The following is a 21,906-nucleotide window of genomic DNA, read 5'->3' as shown; positions in this document are numbered from 1 at the left end:
AGGGGTGGAATTTAAGGGTTCTGAAGCTTGATTGAGGCCAGATGTTTAGCAGAAGAGCGAAACTGTGCCTCGGGGAAAAGAAACTTCCATTTTAATCGCAGCGTGCTGCCTTTTAGGAAAAAAAAAAATTCTCAGCAAAACCAATCCCGACACGCTCTAGTTCTAAACGAATAAAATGTTAGCTGGAGCGGCCCAATAGGACTGGAGCTGAGAAATGCCTAGTGCAGGAGACGCATACCTAAAAACCAGAAGGGCGGCCTGTCAAGTTATAATTTCCTGTTTTATGACCAGGAACTTACTCAGCTGCCCCAGACACAGGAGTCGGCAGCAGGGCTGCAGCCCTTATAAGGCAAGGAGAAGGGAAGAGTGTTGACATTGAATGGTACTGCCCGGCCCTTAACAGGCTTCTCGTGAAGGCCCATTCATAACGCGGCTTCCAGGCACAGGGGCGGGGCTTCCGGGGCTGTGTGTGCACGCCGTGTGCTTAGTGAGTGCATGGGGTATCGCTGGGCCTATACAAGGACTTCACCTCACTGACGAAGACGTGCTTGACAAAATACGCACACGTAGGGCAAAACGAGGCATTTAACTGTGTGGTGGTGGTGGTTGGTGGTGGGGGTTGGGGGGGGGGGGGGTGCAGCTTGTCCCAAACTGCAACACAAAAGCTCAACCGAATCGAAGAAAAAAAAAAGGCTTTTTATTTATAAAACTGCAAACAAACCGAGGAACATTGCTGAACAGCAGACCTTTCAGTGTGCACTACATCAGCAGCAAAAACCCTCAGCAGAAAAGCAACGTGCTCCTGTGAGAGGGGTAACGTCTGGGGCAATCGACTGACTGGCACTGCATGTCGGGTCTTAACTGTGGGCAACTTCAAGATTTCTGAACCCTTGTTCAATGTAAAACATTAAATGTCAATAGACGGTTCTAAAGCGGAGGTTGCTATGGACGACATAATGGGGCTGGCCATAGTGTGGACAAATACATCTACGGAAAGCCACCTTCTAAATCAGAGGTTACTCCACCACACTAGCACAACGAACCTGGCAGGCTGCTTTCCCACCTGGAATGCAGAATCATGTATTGTGTCTGCGCTAGCTTTGCGACATGGAAAATCGGGCTCCATAAAGTTCGAACGGAGTCCAAATCAATAACAACCCATTTCCCTATCATTTTTGCCGAGACATTAATTTGGTGGAAAAACTGTTACACTGAAAAGGCTTCTCTCCCAGAATACCTACAAGAAAGTAAAAGCTTTGCTTGTAGGAACTAACACTGACTAAGAAATAGGTGACACATCTAAAGGATATTATGGTTTGTACACTATCTTCGGTGCATCGGTTGAGTTTACATTCTTCCAAAACAGAACCTTCAAATAAACTAAGCAATGCACATTTTAGGTGTAATGCCCTTATGTTTCTGTGCGGCTTGAATAAGCAGCTTGTTTCCCCTCATTCTAGGTGCAACTGTGGCATGCCCAACTTTTTACTCCCACACTGACTGATGCTGCTTTCGCACAAGCAGGCTAAATGGGCACCATTTATTGCTGCATTAAACCAGAGACGCCCAATGGTTATTCTGGAATGGACGTCCGATAATCCGAGTGCACGCACACCCTGCAGGGCGTGAGAGAAAGTGGGTCAAAGCGATTATGAAGCGAACTGGGCAGGTAATCTACGGTGACTGCAGGTGAGAAGCTGGAACCAGACGTGTACAACCAACGCCGTGGAGATTAACCACCATGTCATGGATGCCTTCCTCAGAAATATTACAAAAGCATTCGAATGCAAAGAAGTGGTTAAAACAACGCAAAAAAAGTAAAGAGCTCAGGTCACATGCGACATTCCATGACGGCCGGCACGTAAACCGACTCAAGGCTTCTAGACAGCTGGGAGACTCGGGGCGCAAGGTCACGCCCGCTACCCAAGTGTAGGCAACCAGGAATGTCATCATGCGAGCCTTCCATGCTGCGGATCTCGACGGCTACCGTCGCGGACGGATATTTACGCGTCAACTGTACTATGGCGTCTGCCTCAAGTTGTTTGCAGTGTTAAACGAAACAAGCTGGCAGTGCAAACCGGCTGCGGGTACTAAGTATCAAAAGCGAGTCAGACCATGCACGTAGCCAAGAAGATACACAATGCTACAGCTTCGGTTTAAACGAGGCTTGCTGGCTGTCCACTCTGAAGCGTATCAATGTTGCTTTTGGTTCAGTCTAGTCATCTAAGTAGTTCAAGCCAGAGGCACTGCCCACAAAACCTCTCCACAAATACCTGAAATGGGTAATATATATCTCTATCAGTACAACTGCTAGGTAAACGCAATAGTTTTTTTTATACACAGAACAAAACCCAACCAGAAGGCATACACTGCAAAGGTTAAAAGGAACAACCCTAAACATCGGACACCGATTAGTGAGCTTAATCAGTGAAGACATTAATAGGCAAACTGGTGACAATCGTCCTATCCCTCGCCCCACCATTAACCGGTATAATCCCGTGAATAAGCGCACAACATCCACTCTAGTGTGAACCCCCTCCTTCTCCCCCTCCACAACCACACCCCTCGGTGAAATCTTGTGAAAACGCCCACCACTGCATGGTCACCAGATAGACTTCACAAAATGCAGCTACTACGAATAAGCTTATTACTGACAGGCCAAAGAAATGTACTAGAAAACATAATATAAACCATGTGTGAACTACAAGGCCCCCAAACGAATTAGCACACCCTCCGGTGAGTGAGTCACCCTCGGATCCTCCTACCCAGTGTCCACTAGATTACACAATCTTGAGTGAAAGTAAGCACCAGGTCCAGCAGTCTTGGACACTGGACAACGGACTCCTTGCCATCCTAAACGCTCCTAAATCAAAGCTGCGACAAGTTCTGCTACAGGCTGGTGGCCACTCACAACGCGACCCTACTGCACACCCCCGTCAAGCGCAGGCACTTAGAGGACTCTGTGCTACGGTAACGCCTCTGCACCGACACTGGTCATTCCATTTACTTGTCCTTGTGGGGAGTCACGATCCAATATTATATGAGTCACTGATCCCCCCCCCCCCCCCCCCTCATGACTTGCAGACATCCCAAAACAAGTAGTGCTTGCCTACATGTATGTTGTTTTGGACCCGGTCTTTTACTAGATTACGTTAGGTCCATCATGAAGACCAGTCTTGGAATGGCACTCCGTTCCCACCCCCGCCGCCTCCTCTGCCCCTCCCCCATGTCCACCCACCCGGTGTCCCCTGTCAGCTGCATTCAGTAACACACGCCCTTTGGGGCCCCTTCTTTACCCCCATCCGCACTCTAGCGCCTTACCGCCTCCCGCAGCTGCCTCTCTGTATCCCGCTCCCGCTGAAGGCACCCGGCCCGAGCCTCGGCGTTGTCCGCCTGCTCCTGCAGGGCGCGGATCTTCCGGCGCACCGCGTCCAGGGAGGTGCCCCCCCCAGACATGTTGCGGGTCGGGGAGCAAGAGGCACTCAGCTGGGCAGGTGAAGTGACTGCCCCGGCTGCTGCCGCGTCTACACCGGATGAGGCGAGAGAGAAAAAGTCCGGGACAGGTCCGCACGGAAAACGGCAACTCAACCTTTGAGCTGGAAGAGTGCGCACGGAGAGCCGTGCTTCACGGCGGCAGAGGGGGCGAGCCGGGGGAAGCAGGAAAAGCTGCACCTATGGACGGTGCGGTTCCGGGTAGCTCGTCTGCCTCCCGCGCCTGTAACCGCGCTGCCCTCTGACCTCACGAACGCTTGCACCGGCAGCCCAGAGAAACTAAGCTGCGGGCACTTTATGGGGGCGCCACGCCTAGCTGCCCAGTGTAACGCGGATGTGCATTCCTGGAGTGGGCGGAGTCGCAGGAGCGACAGAGAAGAAAGACTAGTGCGCTCCTCATCTCTGCCGAATCCAGGCCTGCGTCTTGATGCCGCGGCCCTCTAAGAAAGCTTGCGATACCTAGATAGAGGTGTACTGAATCACCTATAACAAATCTCTAAAAATATCAAAATACAATCATGTTTTTATTACGCTGGCATACCATACCAAACCTGTATCAAAAAATGTTTTTAAATATGTTGTGAATAGTGAACTAAGTAATACTATGTTGATTTCTCCAAATTAAAGTATGCTTTGCGTAAGTAAACATTTTAACTGAATGGGGATTCCTCGTTTCATGCTTTAGCAACCAAGAAACAATAAGGCCACTTGAACATGGCTTGCTTGTTGGCAAAGTGGAGAAGCAACATTGACCACGCATTTTCCCCTTTGACCTCAATGTACACTTGTCAGGCGATTATTGATTAAAATACCAGCAACCAGCAGTGCATATCTGGCATAAGGGGACGTTACCATTCACTCATATTACCTGGATAGCATTGTTTCTCTTGAAATGTATATCTCCCGTTCCAAGATGGCCACCACTCCTACTCATGGGCTGGGATTGGTGAGCACTTTTTAGACGTGGGACTAGAACGTCCTTGGCCCCAGGTGAGTCACCTATCTGATCGGCCACATCTCTGTCCTGGTGCTATCAGGAACTTCACCAAGTCTCAACGCCCCATGAACCCAGTTAATACCCAGTTAATTCTGACTGGAATATTTAAGACACAATTTCCTTGTGGAGAATCATTAGCCACTTTCTTGAAGTTTTTTAATTTTATTTATTTAGCTTTTAAGCATGGTCTGCAGTGTCTGGAATCCACCGAACCGCATTATTGAAGGACATACATTATTTTTAAATAAAGTGAGCATATTTTCACGTTCTCGTTAAAAGTGAGACACTGCTCCTTCACAGACCTGATCCTGAGATACTCCTATCATAACATTATCATTGCGAAGAGAAGACCCCCGCCTAAACAAACACTTAGTGTGCGGTGTCTCACAGCTCGGGGTGTTGTCTCACTCACTCCCTGAGCGAGACATATACTTTGGGACGCAGACAAAGGCTATACGTTTCCTTTTCACTTGGTGCAGTCTCATGAGAATGAGCTTCCCGCATCGGATTCTCATTCATTGCAGGCGTGTCTCATATCTAGGAATAAACCAAATATGTTCAAACCTACAACATTGCATAAATAAATACATTAGAGCACAGGCAGCCTCACTCATTGGCGTAGTAGGTCTTGCATCCTGTAGCAGCAGAGTGCGGACATAATGCAAATTCCTGAAGCGGCAATGAAGGAGTTGCAGCGCCACCTGCTGACTGCGCGTGTTTGAGTAAATGTCACCGAAGGTTTACTGCAATCCGTTTGTCGTTCAGGGCTGAGGGAGTGAAACTGAGTGATTATGCAAGTATGAACGGAATGCATTATCGCCGTCAGGTTTTGTTAGGTGATGCTTCACGAACGGTGCTTGTCACTGAAGCTACACTTCTGAGTAACAAGCCGGCTTCTTGCTGAGATCTGGGCGTACTGTCCAAAAGGCATCACTTTTACCAAAAACATACCCGTACCGTTCCTTAAATGCTGCAGCGGTGCTATGAGGTGTCGGCGCTGTCCCAGCAGAGTATAACGCCTTTACTACACAGCCCCAGCTCTGCCACACTGAAGTGTAAAGCCGCCGCTGAGAACGGCGGGTACACTTCTAAGAATTTCGGCTGCTCTGTCCGGGAGTACTGGCTGGTACGGTCACAGCCAGGGGCGTAAGGCAGGGCCCTGCAGCCTATGCGGTGCAGGGGGGGCCCACAGCCCTTCAAGGGGTCCCATCCAGCCTAAGGTCAATGAATTGCTGGGTGGTATATGAAAGTCAGGGGCCCCTCCTCACATTCTGCTGGCGGTGGTGGGGGGCATCTGTTTGAGTTACGCCATTGGTCACAATCAGTGCTTTAAAAGTGCCGGTACTCAACCGGCACTTCTCAGTTTTCTCCCCCTAAGTACCGGAACTTATTTTAGGACACGGAGAGTGCCGGTACTCCCAGAAGCAGCAGGGCTCAGGCCCTGAAGTACAGGTATGTGCAATGCAAAAACTACAGAAAATGAACCCTTCAGATGGAGCGTGTTTATGTGCCGCTCTGGCAGGCACAGCCAGTGTATTCCTGCTGGGTTGCACCCGCAGTGTTGGGTTCTAATTGGCATCGCAACGAGAATGAGGATGTGCCCAGAGCTGCCGGCAGTGGAACTGAACGACCATGTTCGAATCCAACGTTGGCTCATCATCCTGTGATTCTGGACAACTCCCTTAACCAGCGGTGCTTAAAAAACTGTACGCTTTACTGCAAATGTTCTGATTGTGATGTGAAGCGCTTAAATGCCCATGGCTCAAATTCGCGCAATATCAAACTGGCAAAAATTAGGCCAGGCACCTATGACATAAAAAAAGCTGATGCTTGCCGTGTCTCCTATGTAAGGAGGAGGTTTGATATTGCGCGAATATGGCCCATGGGCATTTAAGCGCGTTACATGACAATCAGAATATTTGCAGTAAAGCTTACTTATGTGGCTATTGTTAAATTCCTGGCTCACAGCCGCGCCCCAACCACGCCCCTAACTGCACACCCAGTGTAATTAGTCAGTACCAGCACTTTAAATGTTCCATGTAAAGCACTGGTCACAATGAAGAATAGAACATTGCCTAACCGCGCCATCTTGCCACTACTGTCCCATTTCACGCCTAGCAACGCAGACGAAAGATGCACGCACTGTCATATTGGAATTCTACCAGCTATACTGAAAATAGCCTGCACTGTCCTATTAAATATAGCCCCTGAGAAGAGCTGCTTATGTCCATTCACTATACAGCAGTGCTGTTAACATCTGCGAGTCCAGCTTGCTCCATTAACACCACAGTAACAGTGCTGAGAAGTGATGGCACTGTGCCCCCTGTAAATCATCATAGCCCCACTGAGAAGTGCCGGTACTGCCTCCTAGAACGGTAACCCTTCTGGCGAGCCGAGAAATGCTGTCTCTGTTCCTTAAAACGAGTTCGAACGACCCTGCTTAAAATGACACATACTAACTACCACAACCCTGATGAAAAAGTGCCGGTATCTTCACATGCAACGATACCAGCTCTGATGAGAAGTGCTTTCACCAGCTCTGATGAGAAGTGCTTTCATTGCCCCCTACAAATGATCACAACCCTGATCAAAAGTGCCAGTGCTGTCACATACAACGATCCTCACTCTCATGAAGAGTATTAGCATAGTCACCTACATTTTAATATCACAACTGTGATTAAAGTGCCGGTGCTGTTACATACAACGATCCTCACTCTCATGAAAAGTACTAGCATAGTCACCTACATTTCATCACAACTGTGATGAAAGTGCTGATGCTGTCACATACAACAATCCTACCTCGCATGAGAGGTACTAGTATTGTCACTTACACATTATCGCAACCATGGTGAAAAGTGCCGGTGGTGTCACATACACCGATCCTCGCTCTCATGAAGAGTATTAGCATAGTCACCTACATTTTAATATCACAACTGTGATTAAAGTGCCGGTGCTGTTACATACAACGATCCTCACTCTCATGAAAAGTACTAGCATAGTCACCTACATTTCATCACAACTGTGATGAAAGTGCCGATGCTGTCACATACAACAATCCTACCTCGCATGAGAGGTACTAGTATTGTCACTTACACATTATCGCAACCATGGTGAAAAGTGCCGGTGGTGTCACATACACCGATCCTCGCTCAAATGAGAAGTGCTGGCATTGTCACCTAAAGTGCCAGTACTGTCACATACACAATCCTCGCTCTAATGAGAAGTGCTGTTATTGTCACCTACACACTATCACAACCATGGTGAAAAGTACCAGTACTGTCACGTACACCGATCCCCTAACTGATGAGAAGTGCTGGTATTATCACCTACACATTATTTGTATTCATTTATAAAGTTGTATATAGCGAGAACTAGGCCCTGGAAGGGTATCAGAGCGCTTTATAAATGTTACATTATCACAACTGTGATAAAAAGTGCCAGTACAGTCACTTAAAACGATCGTCACCCTAATGAGAAGTGCTGCCACAACCAGGGGGGAAAGTGGCAGTACTGTCACCCAAAAAGTATCACAGCCCTGGCGAGAAATACCAGTGCAGCCCTTGAAGATATTCCAACAGCAGACACTCGAGGAACCTCATGATATAGCTAAGTGCAACAAGGACACACACACTTTATGACTTGAAAGGTAGTACATGTAGTCTAGGGTTTATTTTAGGGATTAATAACGACCTGCAAATAGAAAAAGCCATACAATCATCACATTGTCCTGCGTCCGACTGCAAAATAGCTTAAAGATTTTAAAGGACATTGCTCAAAATAATACGATTGCTTGGGGAATGCAGAATACAACTATATCAGTCTGTAATACTTGTATTTAATTTCCAGTCTTTCATTCTACTAGGGTCGATAACATCGAAGTCAATTTGGATTGGCTAACAACCGAATCTAAATCTTATCACTTAAAGGTATGTGGGTGAAAGTGCAACTCTAAGGACATACAGCATTAAGTATCTTTGTTCACACGAGGCGCCAGAGCCCCCCCCCCCCCTCTCTCCTTCGGTTAGGATACTTCGTTCTTTCCAGCTGGAAAGGAAGTCGGCTCTGGCCAGGTTTCACCGTCCATGAGGGGGTGTAATGTGATCCTTGCTGAAAGGGGGCGAGCTCTTGGCATGGGTGGCCCTGCATTCCTTCATCCTACAAATATTCCCCCCAGCAGAACAAACTCTGCGTAGGGACAAAACAATGGCTCATTCATGCCCCCTCCCCTTCAGGGCAGAGTCAGGCACAATGGCGGAACAGGAACAGCAAGGAAGCCATGGAGTCACAAAAAGGCAAACGATTTTATGGGAGAAAGTGACTCCAGAACAATCTCCCACTTTTATTGGCGCATACAGGCCGCCAATCCCCGCTGTCTCTTCACTCAAACCACGGGCATGCTGCAAAAAGCCCGCACAGCACTGCCTTCCACCGGGGAGGCCTGTCCGAGGAGGCCGCATACATTTCCTTATAAGGAATATCTAGGCCGGGATCTATATGCAGCGTCTTAATCAAGTTAAACAAACCTCCTCCGAGGGCAGCCTGCCCACAGCACACACATGGGCCGGGCATTCCAAGAAGCCGGTGTTTTTTTAGGCCAGCCATGCGCTCACGAATTCCAATTCGACAGAATACCACCGCTGCCTTTTCAAGCTCACAAGTATTCAGGTTGTGAATACATTTTTCCACTATGTCTTTTAGCAGGTCAATTAGGGCACCGTCCACAGATGCCCTCCGCCCCAAGCGTGACAGATGCCAGCTGGAACTGCAGAGTATGGGCTAGGAAATTTATTAGTTAATCGTCCTGGGTTTTCATCCTGGCTCAGCTAACTTAACTGACAACATTGATCTTGGGCATATTTTAATTTATCCAATTCCTTTTACCATGCTTTCTATAGTTGCCAACATTATGAGAACTTATACATTTGCTACGTGTTAAAATTCAGGGATAAATAAAATAACTAGAAATGTCATTTCATTTTATTTCAGGTCTTAGTGGCCTGTGTTTCCCTCTGAGGTCTAGCTATTTTAATTTGAGAACTATTCTGCGTAAAATGAAATAACGCTCTTACTTAAGGCATGCTGGGGGGCCGAGCAGGTGGGGAAGGAGCTCTCAGACTAGACCATATAAAGCTGTGGGCTATATATATCCCTGGCCTCCTTGCCTGTCTCCTCAGACTGCAGAGCCAGCAGGTGTCATCTTCCGCCTTGCTGACTCGCACTCTATTTTTTCTCCTTGGCAGATGCCAGGGGCGAGCTCTCATCTCAAGATACACAATGGAATGACAGCTGCCACCCCCGTCTGCCGGGGCCTGTTGGGTGCGTCCGAGCCTCCATGTGTCCCAGAAGCCTCAGCTGCTGTGCACGGAAGGGTACCGTGGTGGCGGCCAGACCCAAGCCCAGCACTCCATGAGCGCCTCCAGTGTTTGAAGAAACAGGACTGTAAGTCCTTGAGAGCGAAGAGGCGCCAGGGAACTGCCGGTCAGGCCCTCAACTGGCACTGGTATGACAGTGAGATCAAGGTCTCAATTGATGAGTGTAAAATCACAAGGTGTGCCAAGGTAAACCAGGCATGATTCAATGTGAAAACAGACTATAAGACACATTATGCAAATATATATACAGACACTACCGTAATACTGAGTCTACACCATTCTAATTTTGTATTTTAACTCCTGCTCTAATATATTTTTGGCAAATGCTTGATGGTGGGATTAAGCACAGGTGAACATTTTTGTAGAGCGATGTTTGGATATGGTCGACATTTTCGTAGTCTATGTTTTGAATTCTATATTTCCCCAGTATGTTTTTGCACTCTGTTTTCAGATGCCACCCCTGAGATTGCTCTGAATTATGCTAGGAGCTTTCATCAGCTATCCACCCTGGTGTCCTTCTGATGTGCCAATCATTGTGTTAACTACACTTTTTCACGTCATTAACCCTTGAACAGACAGTTGGTTGGCACATGGGCACTGGGTTGGCAGCAGCACGGGGAGTGCTATATTGATGACCAGAAGTGAAAATGATGCAAATTCATTGGGCATCAAGTGACCAATGCTACTAATCAACGATTATGATACATTATGTGTGCTACTATAGCGCTGAGAGGCCTCGGAGGCAAGCATACACTCTATGGGCAGGGACATCTAAACTGCATGAGCCACGTCACAAAGAAAGGCTCTGCAATCTCATATTTAGGTCCAACACAACAGACATGGATATCGCCTGACAACTATTGGCCTCACTAAGCCACCGTAGTTTGCACCACCAGATGCATAGTTGTATGTGTGTGCTATCACCTGACAAGTATTGTCCTCACTAAGCCACCGTAGTTCGCACCACCAGATGCATAGTTGTATGTGTGTGTTATCTTCTGTCAAGTATTGTCCTCACTAAGCCACCGTAGTTTGCCCCACCAGATGCATAGCTATATGTGTTATCTTCTGTCAAGTATTATCCTCACTAAGCCACCGTAGTTAGCACCACCCGATGCATAGCTGTGTGTATATTGGATGAGGGGGTATCGGATGCCCAAACACTACGTTCACAGTCAGGCTCGAGCATTCTTTGCATGCACCTGAAACAGAGATTGGTTATCAATGCATGTAAAAGGTTCCATCTTGGTGCCCATGTGAGGCATGCACGGGTGCAAGCCTCCTTGCGGAGGTCCAGCGGTAGCGGTGTTCGCAGGGGGTGTCAGGGGGAGGGAGTGCTCTACTTACGTCAGTGGCCTTCTTATCAGCCAATTCCAACTTCTCCTGGGCGTCCTTCAGGGCTTCAGAGTACTTGTCCAGCTCATCTTCAGTACCCTTCAGCTTCTTCTGCAGGGCTACCAGCTCGTCCTCCAGCTGGGGGCGGGTGAGGTGTGCGGGGGGTGGGGGTGCAGCGGAGGCAGCGTGGGTGAATAGACAGAAGAGACAGGCGGACAGACAGACAGGGAGAGGGCGGACAGAAAGAGAGGAAGGGAAAGAGAGAGAGAGAAAAGAAGAGCATTAGAAAGAGGCACTGGCGGAAGGATACCTTAGTCGCCGTCTCATCGGCGGTGAGCAGACTCTCCTCGGATTTGTGCAGCTCTTCCAGCACCCTGTCCCGCTCGTCCTCGGCGACCCGCAGCTGCTTCTCCAGCTGCACAATCTCCTCCTCTAACTACAATCACACAGAATCACAGGCACAGGAGAGCTCAGCATGATATACAGGCTAAGGTGCACAGACAAAACCCAGACCTGACACATCCATAACACCATGGGCCATGCTCAATGGGAGAACTACAGGCGCACTGTGCACAGGGATACCCCAAGCTCACACCCTACACGTCATCACAGGCGAATGATGCACAGACAGGGCCCAGACCTGACACACTGCTTAACACCATGGGTCATGCTTAAGGGGAGAACTACAGGCGCACTGTGCACAGGGATACCCCAAACTCGCACATTACACGTCATCACAGGGGAGAACTACAGGCTGCCATGCATGGATAGATCATAGATCACATCCTGCTCAACATATCAGGCGAATAGAGAGCTACAGGCAAACACTGCAGAGACAGACCCCACAATTCACTAGGTAACATCACAGGCCCGGTGAATGTGCGGACAGCTACAGGCACACGCTGCACAGGAAGACCCCAAACTCACCCACTACACGTCCTCATAGGTGAACGAAAGGTGGCTGCAATGCTTGTATAGAACTCAATTTCACACACTGCATAACAGCACTGACCGGCGACTGAGGAGACAACCAAACTTAAGATTCACAGCCTCACACACTACATAACTGCACAGTCAAACAAATGACAACTACCGGCAAACACAGGTCATCCAGACGACCGATTCACATGCCACATACATCATAAATGGCAAAGGAGGGGTGCCCTGCAGTTACACAGTGACCAGAGAGACCCCCACCCCCAAACTCTCAAAATTCATAGTATCAGAAGATACGAGAAGGGCGAGAGCTGCAGGAAACCCCTGCCAAAGGGACCACTCACAATCTACCAAAAAATGATGCCTACAGGAATGAGGGCCCAGCCATCTCTCCGATGCACAACTTTACTCAAACACATCAGCTTTATGCAGGCTCAACCTCATGGCATGCTTCTATTAACGGGGCTATCATAGTCACGCCCTGCGGATTTACTGTCCTCAATAGAGAATGTATCCCCCGAGCCTGCGGACTCGCTGTCCTCGATGGAGCTTTCGTCTACAGAACCTGATGACTCACTGTCGCAATGGAGTTTTCCTATACTGAACTTATGGACTCTTTGTACTCAATGGGGTTTTTCTACACTGAGCCTGTAGGCTCAGATGGTGAGTGGAGCTATAACCCGCTTTCCTCAATGGCGATTCCCCTAAACAGAGCCTACGGACCCCCGCATCCTATGGCGATTCCCTCTACATGCCCCATACAGCTACTTCACTCTCTGATTAGTTCCTATAGAATCACTATACTCTAGATTATTCCTTTACATGTGCCTCATAGCCACTATACCCAATATTGTTCCATACACCTACTCTACACTATAGTGTTTCCTGTTTGTATCCTCCACAGTTACTTTACTCTATGATTATTCCGTCTACGTGCCCCATAGAGTCTGTACTGTGTATGATTTCCCTATAGCTAACCCCATAGAGTTTCTGTGCTCTATAGTGATATGTTATTGGTATCACAAAGAGTCTGTGAACTCTATATTCATCTATGATGTAGAGTGCCCCTCATAGTTACTACACTCTATGGTGATCACTACCCTGCCATAGTTACTGCACTCTATGGTGATCACTAACCCGCCATAGCAACTGCAATGCACTCTATGGTAATCACTACCCCTCTAGTGTAATCACTACCCCACAATAGTTACTGGACTCTATGGTAATCACTACCACACTATAGTTACTGCACTCTATGGTAATCACTACCCCTATATGGTAATCACTACCCCGCCATAGTTACTGCACTTACTCTATAGTTACAGTACACACTGGTAATCCCTACACATACCCCACAGTTACAGTACAATATGGTGATCCCAGCATATACCCTATAATTACAGTACACTATGGTGATCCCCTACATACCCCACAGTTACAGTACAGTATGGTGATCCCTACATATACCCCATAGTTACAGTACACTATGGTGATCCTACTACTCGCCGAAAAGCACCTGGACGCCTTCTCAGGGGTAGACAGCCATATATAAATGTAATTACAATTGCCCACCTTCCTCGCAAGCACAGGTCCCATCAGTTCCACACAGCGCCACCCCCCCCCCCTTACTCCACCCGGAAGTTCCCACACAGAGCTACTCTCCCCTCACACACAGGGCCCCCTTCAGACGCAGACCCCCAGCTTCAACACATCTGGCTCCTCTTTCTCACAAAGAACTGCTCGAACACACTGATACACCCCCCCCCCTTCTACGCGCACACAAGACCCCGGTTACCCCAAATACACCGCCCTCCCCACATTTCCCTTCCCACACAACCCCCACCCATGTCCTCCCACCGGGGACTTCCCGCACAGGGATGCCGCGCCCCCAACGCCCTTTCAAGCCTCACATCTGGTTCGTGGGAATTCCTGTTCCCCTGTCGATATTACATTTTGCTGCTGAACAACTACTCCCTAAGGGCCACAACGAGTAAAGATGAAACGACAAACGAGGGGGCGGACCCCCCCACAAACCCCCAACTTTCTAGAACGGATCTTTCTTTTCAGTAACTTTCTCTCCTGCTTGCCGCTTCGCGTTACAGCAATGTCAGGTCCTTGCACAATAGATGTACTTTTAGATTGAGTGCACTCTGTTGAGGCGGTGGGGTGGAGTGACCCTGTTACACACTGGTAAAGCATGGTCAGGGGTGGTAGGCGCTATATATTCTTTGTGCTACTGGCCCCCTCGCAATACCGCCTTTTAGGGGAAATAAATCATTTTCACCCCTGGCGTTCACTCCGGAGTGGGGGGGGGGGGGGGGGGAAGGGAGCATCCATGTACCCTTCAACCCTGAGAGGGAGAGCCGGTGGGGGACAGCTGGTCAATGACTGTCTGCAGGACCCCTTCTGGTCAAAGACCTGAAAGGGAGACTACACCCAAACTGAAATATATTTCACCAAAAGAGGTTTCCACAGACAGGATGAGACGACTACATCTCACAGACCAGTCTGCATTCCCCATAACCACGGGGTGAATCACATACATTCCAACAGATCGAATTCATCTGCCACAGCCAACCACAGGCACATAAAAGAGCGCAGCTAACCACAGGCACATAAAAAAGTGTACGAATCCCCAATCCGCACGGTCCACTGCATAGTTACTCGCAGACGGGATGACATCGGTATATTATTGTATTTTTCTCCATTTCTGGAGCTAAGCACAGCCAGAACTGGCGCAATGTATCTCAGAATATACACTTTCACACCCTTGAATCACAAACCGAAGACTTTCGGAGTATCCCAATATTCTGCCAGAAACACACCACGTGGAAACAATCCCAAAACGTATTCTAGGTGCCTGGATCCATTTATAAATGAAAAGAAGAAGAAATCGAACCAGTAAAGTGTTAAAAATCCACTATTTAGAATCTAGGTGCCGGGCTTCGTTCAGACCACAAAAGGAGCCAGGAGAGAAGTCTTTGGGACCTGACCATGGTGCTAGGGTGCTTAACTGCAGCGAGGATGCTTGCTGACTGCATCGGGCCGGTGGAGGCTGTGAGCCCCCTAACTTTTCCTTAAGTGGTTTGTCAGCCCGGCCAGGCCCCCCGGGGTCCCCAGCGACCCCCTGCCTGGCGCACTATTTCTCCTTGGGTCCGGCTAGCGGGCCCTTCGAGCCCGCGGCGGAGGGATACACGGGTGCAGACCTGCTTGCTCTTGTCCTCGGCCCCCTTCTTGTCGGCCTCCGCCTGCTCTGCCCGGTCCATGGCATTTTCCTTGTCCAGCTTGAGCATCTGCATCTTCTTCTTGATGGCGTCCATGGCGGCGGGAGTGGTGGGCCGGGCGGCGGAGAGCGGTGAACGGAGCGGTGCGGCTGGTGCTGCGGCGGAGGCGGGAGCTGAGTGCGGCGGCCAGGCATGCGTCCCTCACTATAAGTACGGCGACCGGGGGGGGCAGGCGCATTCCGCGGGCGCTAGACTTTTTTGGAAGCGCCGGCCTGGCCCCGGCCCCCACCGCCCCCCTCCCGTCAGCCCCCTACGCCCATTCGCTGCCGTCAAACATTTGACCGAGGATGTGACTATATATGGGGCCGAGGGCTAGTGGAGGGGGTCGGGGCCGCTATTTCTAAACTTCGGCCAGGACGGGTTGAAGGGGGAGGGGGTGTGGTGCTTCTCCTAGAGCTGCCCCGGAGGGTGTGACTTGAGGGAAGCCCAGGGTGTCACACAGACCTGTAGGGTGGGACTTACAGACCCGGAGGGTGGGACTTTCAGACCCTGAGGGTGCCTGAGGTTGGGTGGGGGAGCGAGTCTTATAATAATGCTATAACTATGGGACTTTGGACACATTGAGAATAACTGGATTCCTAGCGTGACATTTCCACCCCCACCCCCGGGATGCGGGTTGCACCGCCACGAGCGTGGCATTTACGTCACTGTGAGATTAAGCACCCCGAGAACCGGAGTGTCATACCCCTGGGGGTGGGTCTCATTTTACAGGGTGGCAAGGGGATATAAGGCACCCCGAGGGGCGGGGGTAGGAAGGTTACGCTACCCTGAGAATTGTGCTTACAGCGCCCTGGGGGTGCACGTCTTACAGTGAGTGACTGACAACGGGACTGGCAGGGCCCTCAGAATGACAACTCCGACAGGCCGTGCCGACAATGAGCTGCACGTGTGTGGGGGGCGGGTTTCGAATAGAGAGGGGGCTTTCAGCCCTTAAGACTTTAGATTTTAAACACAATGCGTTCGGGAGTCTTGAATACCACCCTGCGAACATGTCGTGCAGCGCTCCGAGGCCGGAGCGCTATAGAGAGGTGGGGTGTATGCATCAGCAGCTCCTTATGGATGGACTCGGCCAAATAGTAATGATGTGAACTGTCAAACATACCCAGTGCTTGGATGGGAAAATAGAAGTGCAGTGACCCGAAACCAGAGTACCTATGTGCTTCTGAGAAGGGCTGTGCCCTCCAGGTGCTGAGATGTGCAGCTATTCTCCCTCTCAACATAAAGAGGTGCAGGTACTCAGCACCCGACAGATCCGGCCCATTTAAAGCTCATTCTCTGAGAATGAGATTTGCAGCTACTGTAATCCCCAAGCACGGCGGCCCAACCATACCCTTAATGTGGTCCATACATCACCATCCTAAAGGGGGAGAGCTTGCGGCACCCTCAGGGTGGGTTTTGGACAGAGCTTAATTTGTAAGGTCCAGGGCTCTCGCCAGGAGGCCTTTGCAGCTTGTACAACACATTGTCCTTGCCATGCTGCCAATGATAGTAACAACTCATCTACTGACCATCACACTCTTAAAAGTGTGACAATTCAGGCCCCCAAAGCTATAAGATTGACTTGGGTGGAAGGTATTAGTAATTTTTAAATGATATTGAGAATCAATTATTATTGGTTGTTGTGGTCATCTATAAATTAGCCAGACAGCGCTACCTTGTGGCAGACTGTCACAAGCGCCAGTGTTAACAAAAAAGCACGGGTGCCTGGCACCAGAAACCACCGGGTCAAATTAAGCCCTGTTTTTTGGGATACTATCAAGAGCAGAGACCTTGCATTATCGAAAAGGGGGTTCTACAACACCCTGAAAAGCGAGTGTTTTAGCACCCTGATCATGAGCGGTCCTACTACACAACGAGGACCAGTCTCATAGAAGCATTGCAATGAAACCTCTAGCAATCCCAGAATGGAGGGCTTACAGCACCCTGAGGAAAGCTCTTGGAGTACCCAAAGGCCAGGATTTGGAGCCCTGAGGTGACATACAACATACCCAAGGATAGGGATCACAGCAGCCAGAAAGAGGTCCTTACAACTCTCTCAGGCAAATGGAGAAGATCTTTAACCTACTCGTGCCAAAGTTTGTGCATTTGCAAACTGGCAAGGATGGAGTATTTCAATAGAGTGGTAATGCCATTCTTTAAATTATATCCTGCTAACAGGGGTCACAAGGTCCAGAGTGGAGGGGACATTAGGTCATGGAGTCTTACACCACTCTGAGGGGTAAAGACAGTCTTTAACACCATGGAGTCATGATGGGTCCAGGTAGGGACACTTAAAACTCAAAGGATGGAGTATTTCATTACAATTATACCAGAGTTCTCTAAACAAGGCCCTGAGAATTGGTCTTACAACACCCTGAGTTACATCACTTGGAGGTTGAGGGACCTTACAGTGTTCTAAAATTGTGCTATACAAACACACGGAAAACAGTACTGATTACGCTGAACCAACCCAGAGAGGTGTTACTAAAGAGAACCCAAAAAGAAAAACAAGAACTACCTTTGCCATGTGTGACAACTTTCAGCAGTGCATCTAACACTGTGAAGAAAATTGTTAACAAACACTGGAATATACTTACCGGCAACAACCGAAAGTGGGAGAAACCTCTTTTTTCCTTCAAAAAGGGACGTGGTCTCAAAGACAACCTAGTTCACACACACCCAAGAGAAAACCCGGTGAGAGATCTAACTATCACCGAGGCTTGGGGCTTACCCAAGGTCACAGGTCATTATTCCTGTGCTTCCTGTAGTATCTGCCATCTCACCAAGCACACCAAAACTCTCAATCTTGACAAGGAAAGATTTGGACACAGCGAGCCCACACTAATTGTAATTCCACAAATGTAGTTTACTTGATTACTTGCCCGTGTGGACTACGTTATGTGGGCATGACCACACGCAAAGTGAAACTGTGTGTGGGCGAGCACCGGAACAATATCCGCTGTGGCCGGATCACTACCAAACTAAGTGATCACTTCATACAACACAATCACACCGCAAACGATCTCAGGTGGACAATAATTGAGCAAGTACAATCAGAACGCAACACCCAGAAAATCCTTTTTGAGAAGGAACAGAGGTGGGTGTACCGGCTGGACACTCACCGCCATGGTTTAAATGACAATATCCCCTGGGCTACAGTTTTGTAACAGTAATTTTGACCAGCCCGTACCTCTGATAGAGAGTATTCTTTTAGATCAACACTCCTATCTCCCTTGAATACCACCAGGTGACACCTGGTATTTGGTGCCCACGTAACTAACTGGACATTTATCCTTATTCTCTTTCTAAACTGGACATTTATCCTTATTCTCTTTCTCTTCCCACACTTTCTTTCTTCTTTCTCCTTCCCCCCTCTTCCTCCTTATTCACACCCTTTTTTTGACATATTGGAAAGTATAAATTAAACCTCATATTAGTAATAACCCCACAGGCTGTATGTGCACCGTACAACTGACGGACATACGGCTGTTCCCAAAGCCCTGGTCTTTCGCTCCTCCCTCGCCTTCGCACCCCCAATGGGTCTTATCACTGAACACTGTTCAGGCTTTTTTCCTTGGATACGGGCTATTTGCCCCAGTCGATACCTACCTTTCGTCTGCTTTCCAATCCCTAGTACTTTTCAATGTAACCCATTTAGTGGAGCGTGTATAACTAACTCGCTCTGAGCGGTATTTTTACCGGCTCCACGCGCACCCGATATTATGACGGTTATGCAGCGATTCCCATAGGCATGGGCATCTCTGACGCGGCTACTTGTTCTGAGTCTCCTGTCTCCATGACAGCGAGCACTCTTTCAGTATTCCGTTTGTGATTGGCCACACAGCGCCACTGCATGATTGGCCACACAGCGCGACTCCAGTAGACTGATTGGCAGTGAACTAACAGGTCATCACGTTTCTCGTGATGACACGCCCCCTATTGCCTCGCCTCCCGAGCGCGAGGTTTCTTTCATTTACTTATAAACACGCCGGGTTCCCCCCTTTACTCACCATCGTGGTCCGGTTTTCGAGGGATCATATAGGTGCCAAGCGGGTGTCTAGCTGAGCGGGCGTGAGTCCTACGACCAGGGAATTAAGATAAGTACCGGGGAATTTCTCTGCTATTTTTAATGTAACTTATCCCTTTCCCCTTTCTTTATCTCGTATCCCTAGGGTGTGCCATTGTAGCTCCCACCCCCCTCCCGAGACCCATGGTGTAGATTTTGACTACACCCCATGTGAGACATTATTTATCTTTCGTTTATTCAGTGCCCAATAACACTGTGTCTTAAATCTACCGTGCATAGTGTTCTACCACATAGGTTCTTGGTTAATGCTAATAACCGTCCTGGGCTCCCCATATCCTTTAATGTTAGGCAGCTATTTGTTTGTGTTTAGAGATCGCATTTTTCGTGTAATATGCACTCTCTGTCCTCACAGCAGCACAGATGGCCAGCGTTACCAATTAAGTGCACCACGCAGAGCACAAGTATCTGTACGTCCAACGATGACAAACCCATATGACTATGTCTAATCATTACTTGTTTGTCTCTTTTCTTGTTCATCTGTGTATTTTTTCTCTTACCCAGAATAAACTCGCTTCCTCTCCAGTACGGGAGACACCATAATTATATGAATTTTATATTTTTCACACTTACAACCTCTGGTTAGGGTGGGCCTTAGCGCGCCCATACCGCCGAGGTTCTCACGCCTTCTTTGGTCCTGACGAATGCCTGTTTAAACATAACACATAGGCAGAATCATGTTGACCACATCATAAGGGACTTGGCTGAACAATCTATTCAGCTTTTACGTCCTACACTCTGTTTTTATACATGTCTGTTTGGCTTTTAATAAAGTTTATTTTTTGACATAAACAAGACATTTTTAACAATCACTTTCACTACTCACCACACACACTACCAGCTCCGCAGTAATTCTGGCATCAAAGCACACCGGGGTGGCATTCGGCCTCTCCCGGTGGGGCCCGATGATGAAGCATGTCACCAACCAGGTTGGTGAGTGAGGGCTTTATTAAGAAACCTAGTTGGATTCTACAGTTGTGCTCTATCAAAAAACTCAAGGCACACTCTTTCGTTGATTTGATCTCATTTTATTACAACCTGAAATTAAGGATCTTACATCTATATCCCGCTCGGACTGTTAAACAATGCCCAGAAAACTGGAGGCTTGAAATAATAATAGAAAAATGAACGATTTTATCGCAATACCCCCAGAATGGGAGCATTATAATAACATCTTCTAACATGAGTCTTATACCTGGACCCTGATAATGCAAGTCGTACAACAGTGCACAACCTTAATATTGATTGAAAAATATCATTAGTCATTAATATCATTGCAGTAATAGCATGTTGTCTATTTTATTGTGGTATCTACTATTATATGTAAAAATATCGTTTTTAACAGATTTTTAAATATCATATTTGATATTGTTTTATTAAATACCATTATATGTAATATTGGTTATTTTATTTGATTTATTAAGTTATTTGTGTATTTAAAAAAAAAATGTTTTTCTAATATATATTTTTATTTCATTTGTAAGGTTAGTAGGAGAATTGGGTGGGAAGCATTTTTAATATAATTTTTGCATTATTTTTTATAAATGTAAAACATTGCATTTGCTTTTGGTTTGTTACATTTTTTATGTGTATTTGAGTTTTAAAAAATAATAAAGACTTGGACGTGGAAAAATATTGTAATTAATTTAACATTTTAAGTTTCTTTTGTAATGAATTAAAAAAAATATTAATCTTTTATTTTTTTCTAAAATAATTTTTTAAATATTTATTTGGTTTTGAAATACTTTTTTATTAATAGGTATAAGTGTTTTTTAGATTTTTAATTTTAAGAAATTGGATTTGTTTTAGCATTTTTTAAAATCTACTTTATTTCTTGAGTAGGTTGTGGTAAAGATTGTAATTTGATTGTTCAGGGGAATCACTCTCCCCCAAAGTCCATTATTTTCCATATTGTGGTTAAGTTTGGAGTGGGGTTAGTAAATATGACCATCCCCGCCAACAGTAACACTTTCTCCAATGTAGTTAAGTTTGGAGAGGGGAATGGTAAATCTGCAACCCCCCCTCCAATGTTAAGTTTGGAGTGGAAAAACTAAATTTGCACCCTGAAGGTCAAACGCTTTCCACAATTTTATTAAGTTTGACTTTAAATCTAACTTCTCGAGTTCCCAACACTTTCTTCAATGTGGTTAAGTTTGGAGAGGGAATAGTGAATCTGGCCCTCCCAAAGTCAAACACTTTCCCCAGTGTTGTTAAGTTTGGAGTGTCAATAGTTATTCGGACCTTCCAACAGTCTAACATATTCCTCAATATGGTTACATTTGGAGTGTGAATGGTAAATCTGATCCAATCTAAGGCCAATATTTTCAACAATGTGCTTCACTTTGGTGTGGGAATAATAAACCTGACACCCCAAAATCAAGCTTATTCAACAATATGCCTCAGGTTGGAATGGAAATTGTGTAACTC

The 21,906-nt window shown here is 47.5% G+C and overlaps 1 protein-coding gene across 13 annotated transcripts in view; it reads right to left on the bottom strand.

The window, feature by feature from the left end:
* TPM1 (tropomyosin 1) overlaps nucleotides 1–15,540 on the bottom strand; it is a 36,100-nt gene extending 20,560 nt beyond the window's left edge. For 5 of the 13 annotated variants that reach the window (XM_085643663.1, XM_085643659.1, XM_085643658.1 and 2 more), the window contains exons 1-2: nucleotides 15,339–15,540; nucleotides 11,209–11,334 (exon numbers count right to left, since the gene is read on the bottom strand). In XM_085643663.1, coding sequence (XP_085499789.1) covers nucleotides 11,209–11,334; nucleotides 15,339–15,452 — 240 coding nt within the window. In that variant the 5' untranslated portion in view covers nucleotides 15,453–15,540. Of the gene's footprint in view, nucleotides 1–3,321; nucleotides 3,848–11,208; nucleotides 11,335–11,506; nucleotides 11,633–15,338 lie in introns of those variants that run through there. The other 8 variants (XM_085643664.1, XM_085643662.1, XM_085643660.1 and 5 more) reach the window with 3 other exon arrangements.
* Between the last annotated feature and the right edge of the window lie 6,366 nt (nucleotides 15,541–21,906).

The sequence above is a fragment of the Triturus cristatus genome, chromosome 3_1 (assembly GCF_964204655.1).
Source record: "Triturus cristatus chromosome 3_1, aTriCri1.1, whole genome shotgun sequence".
NCBI lineage: Eukaryota > Metazoa > Chordata > Amphibia > Caudata > Salamandridae > Triturus > Triturus cristatus.
The sequence above is the reverse complement of the archived record's forward strand: the minus strand, read 5'-3'. Positions and strand labels throughout refer to the sequence as shown.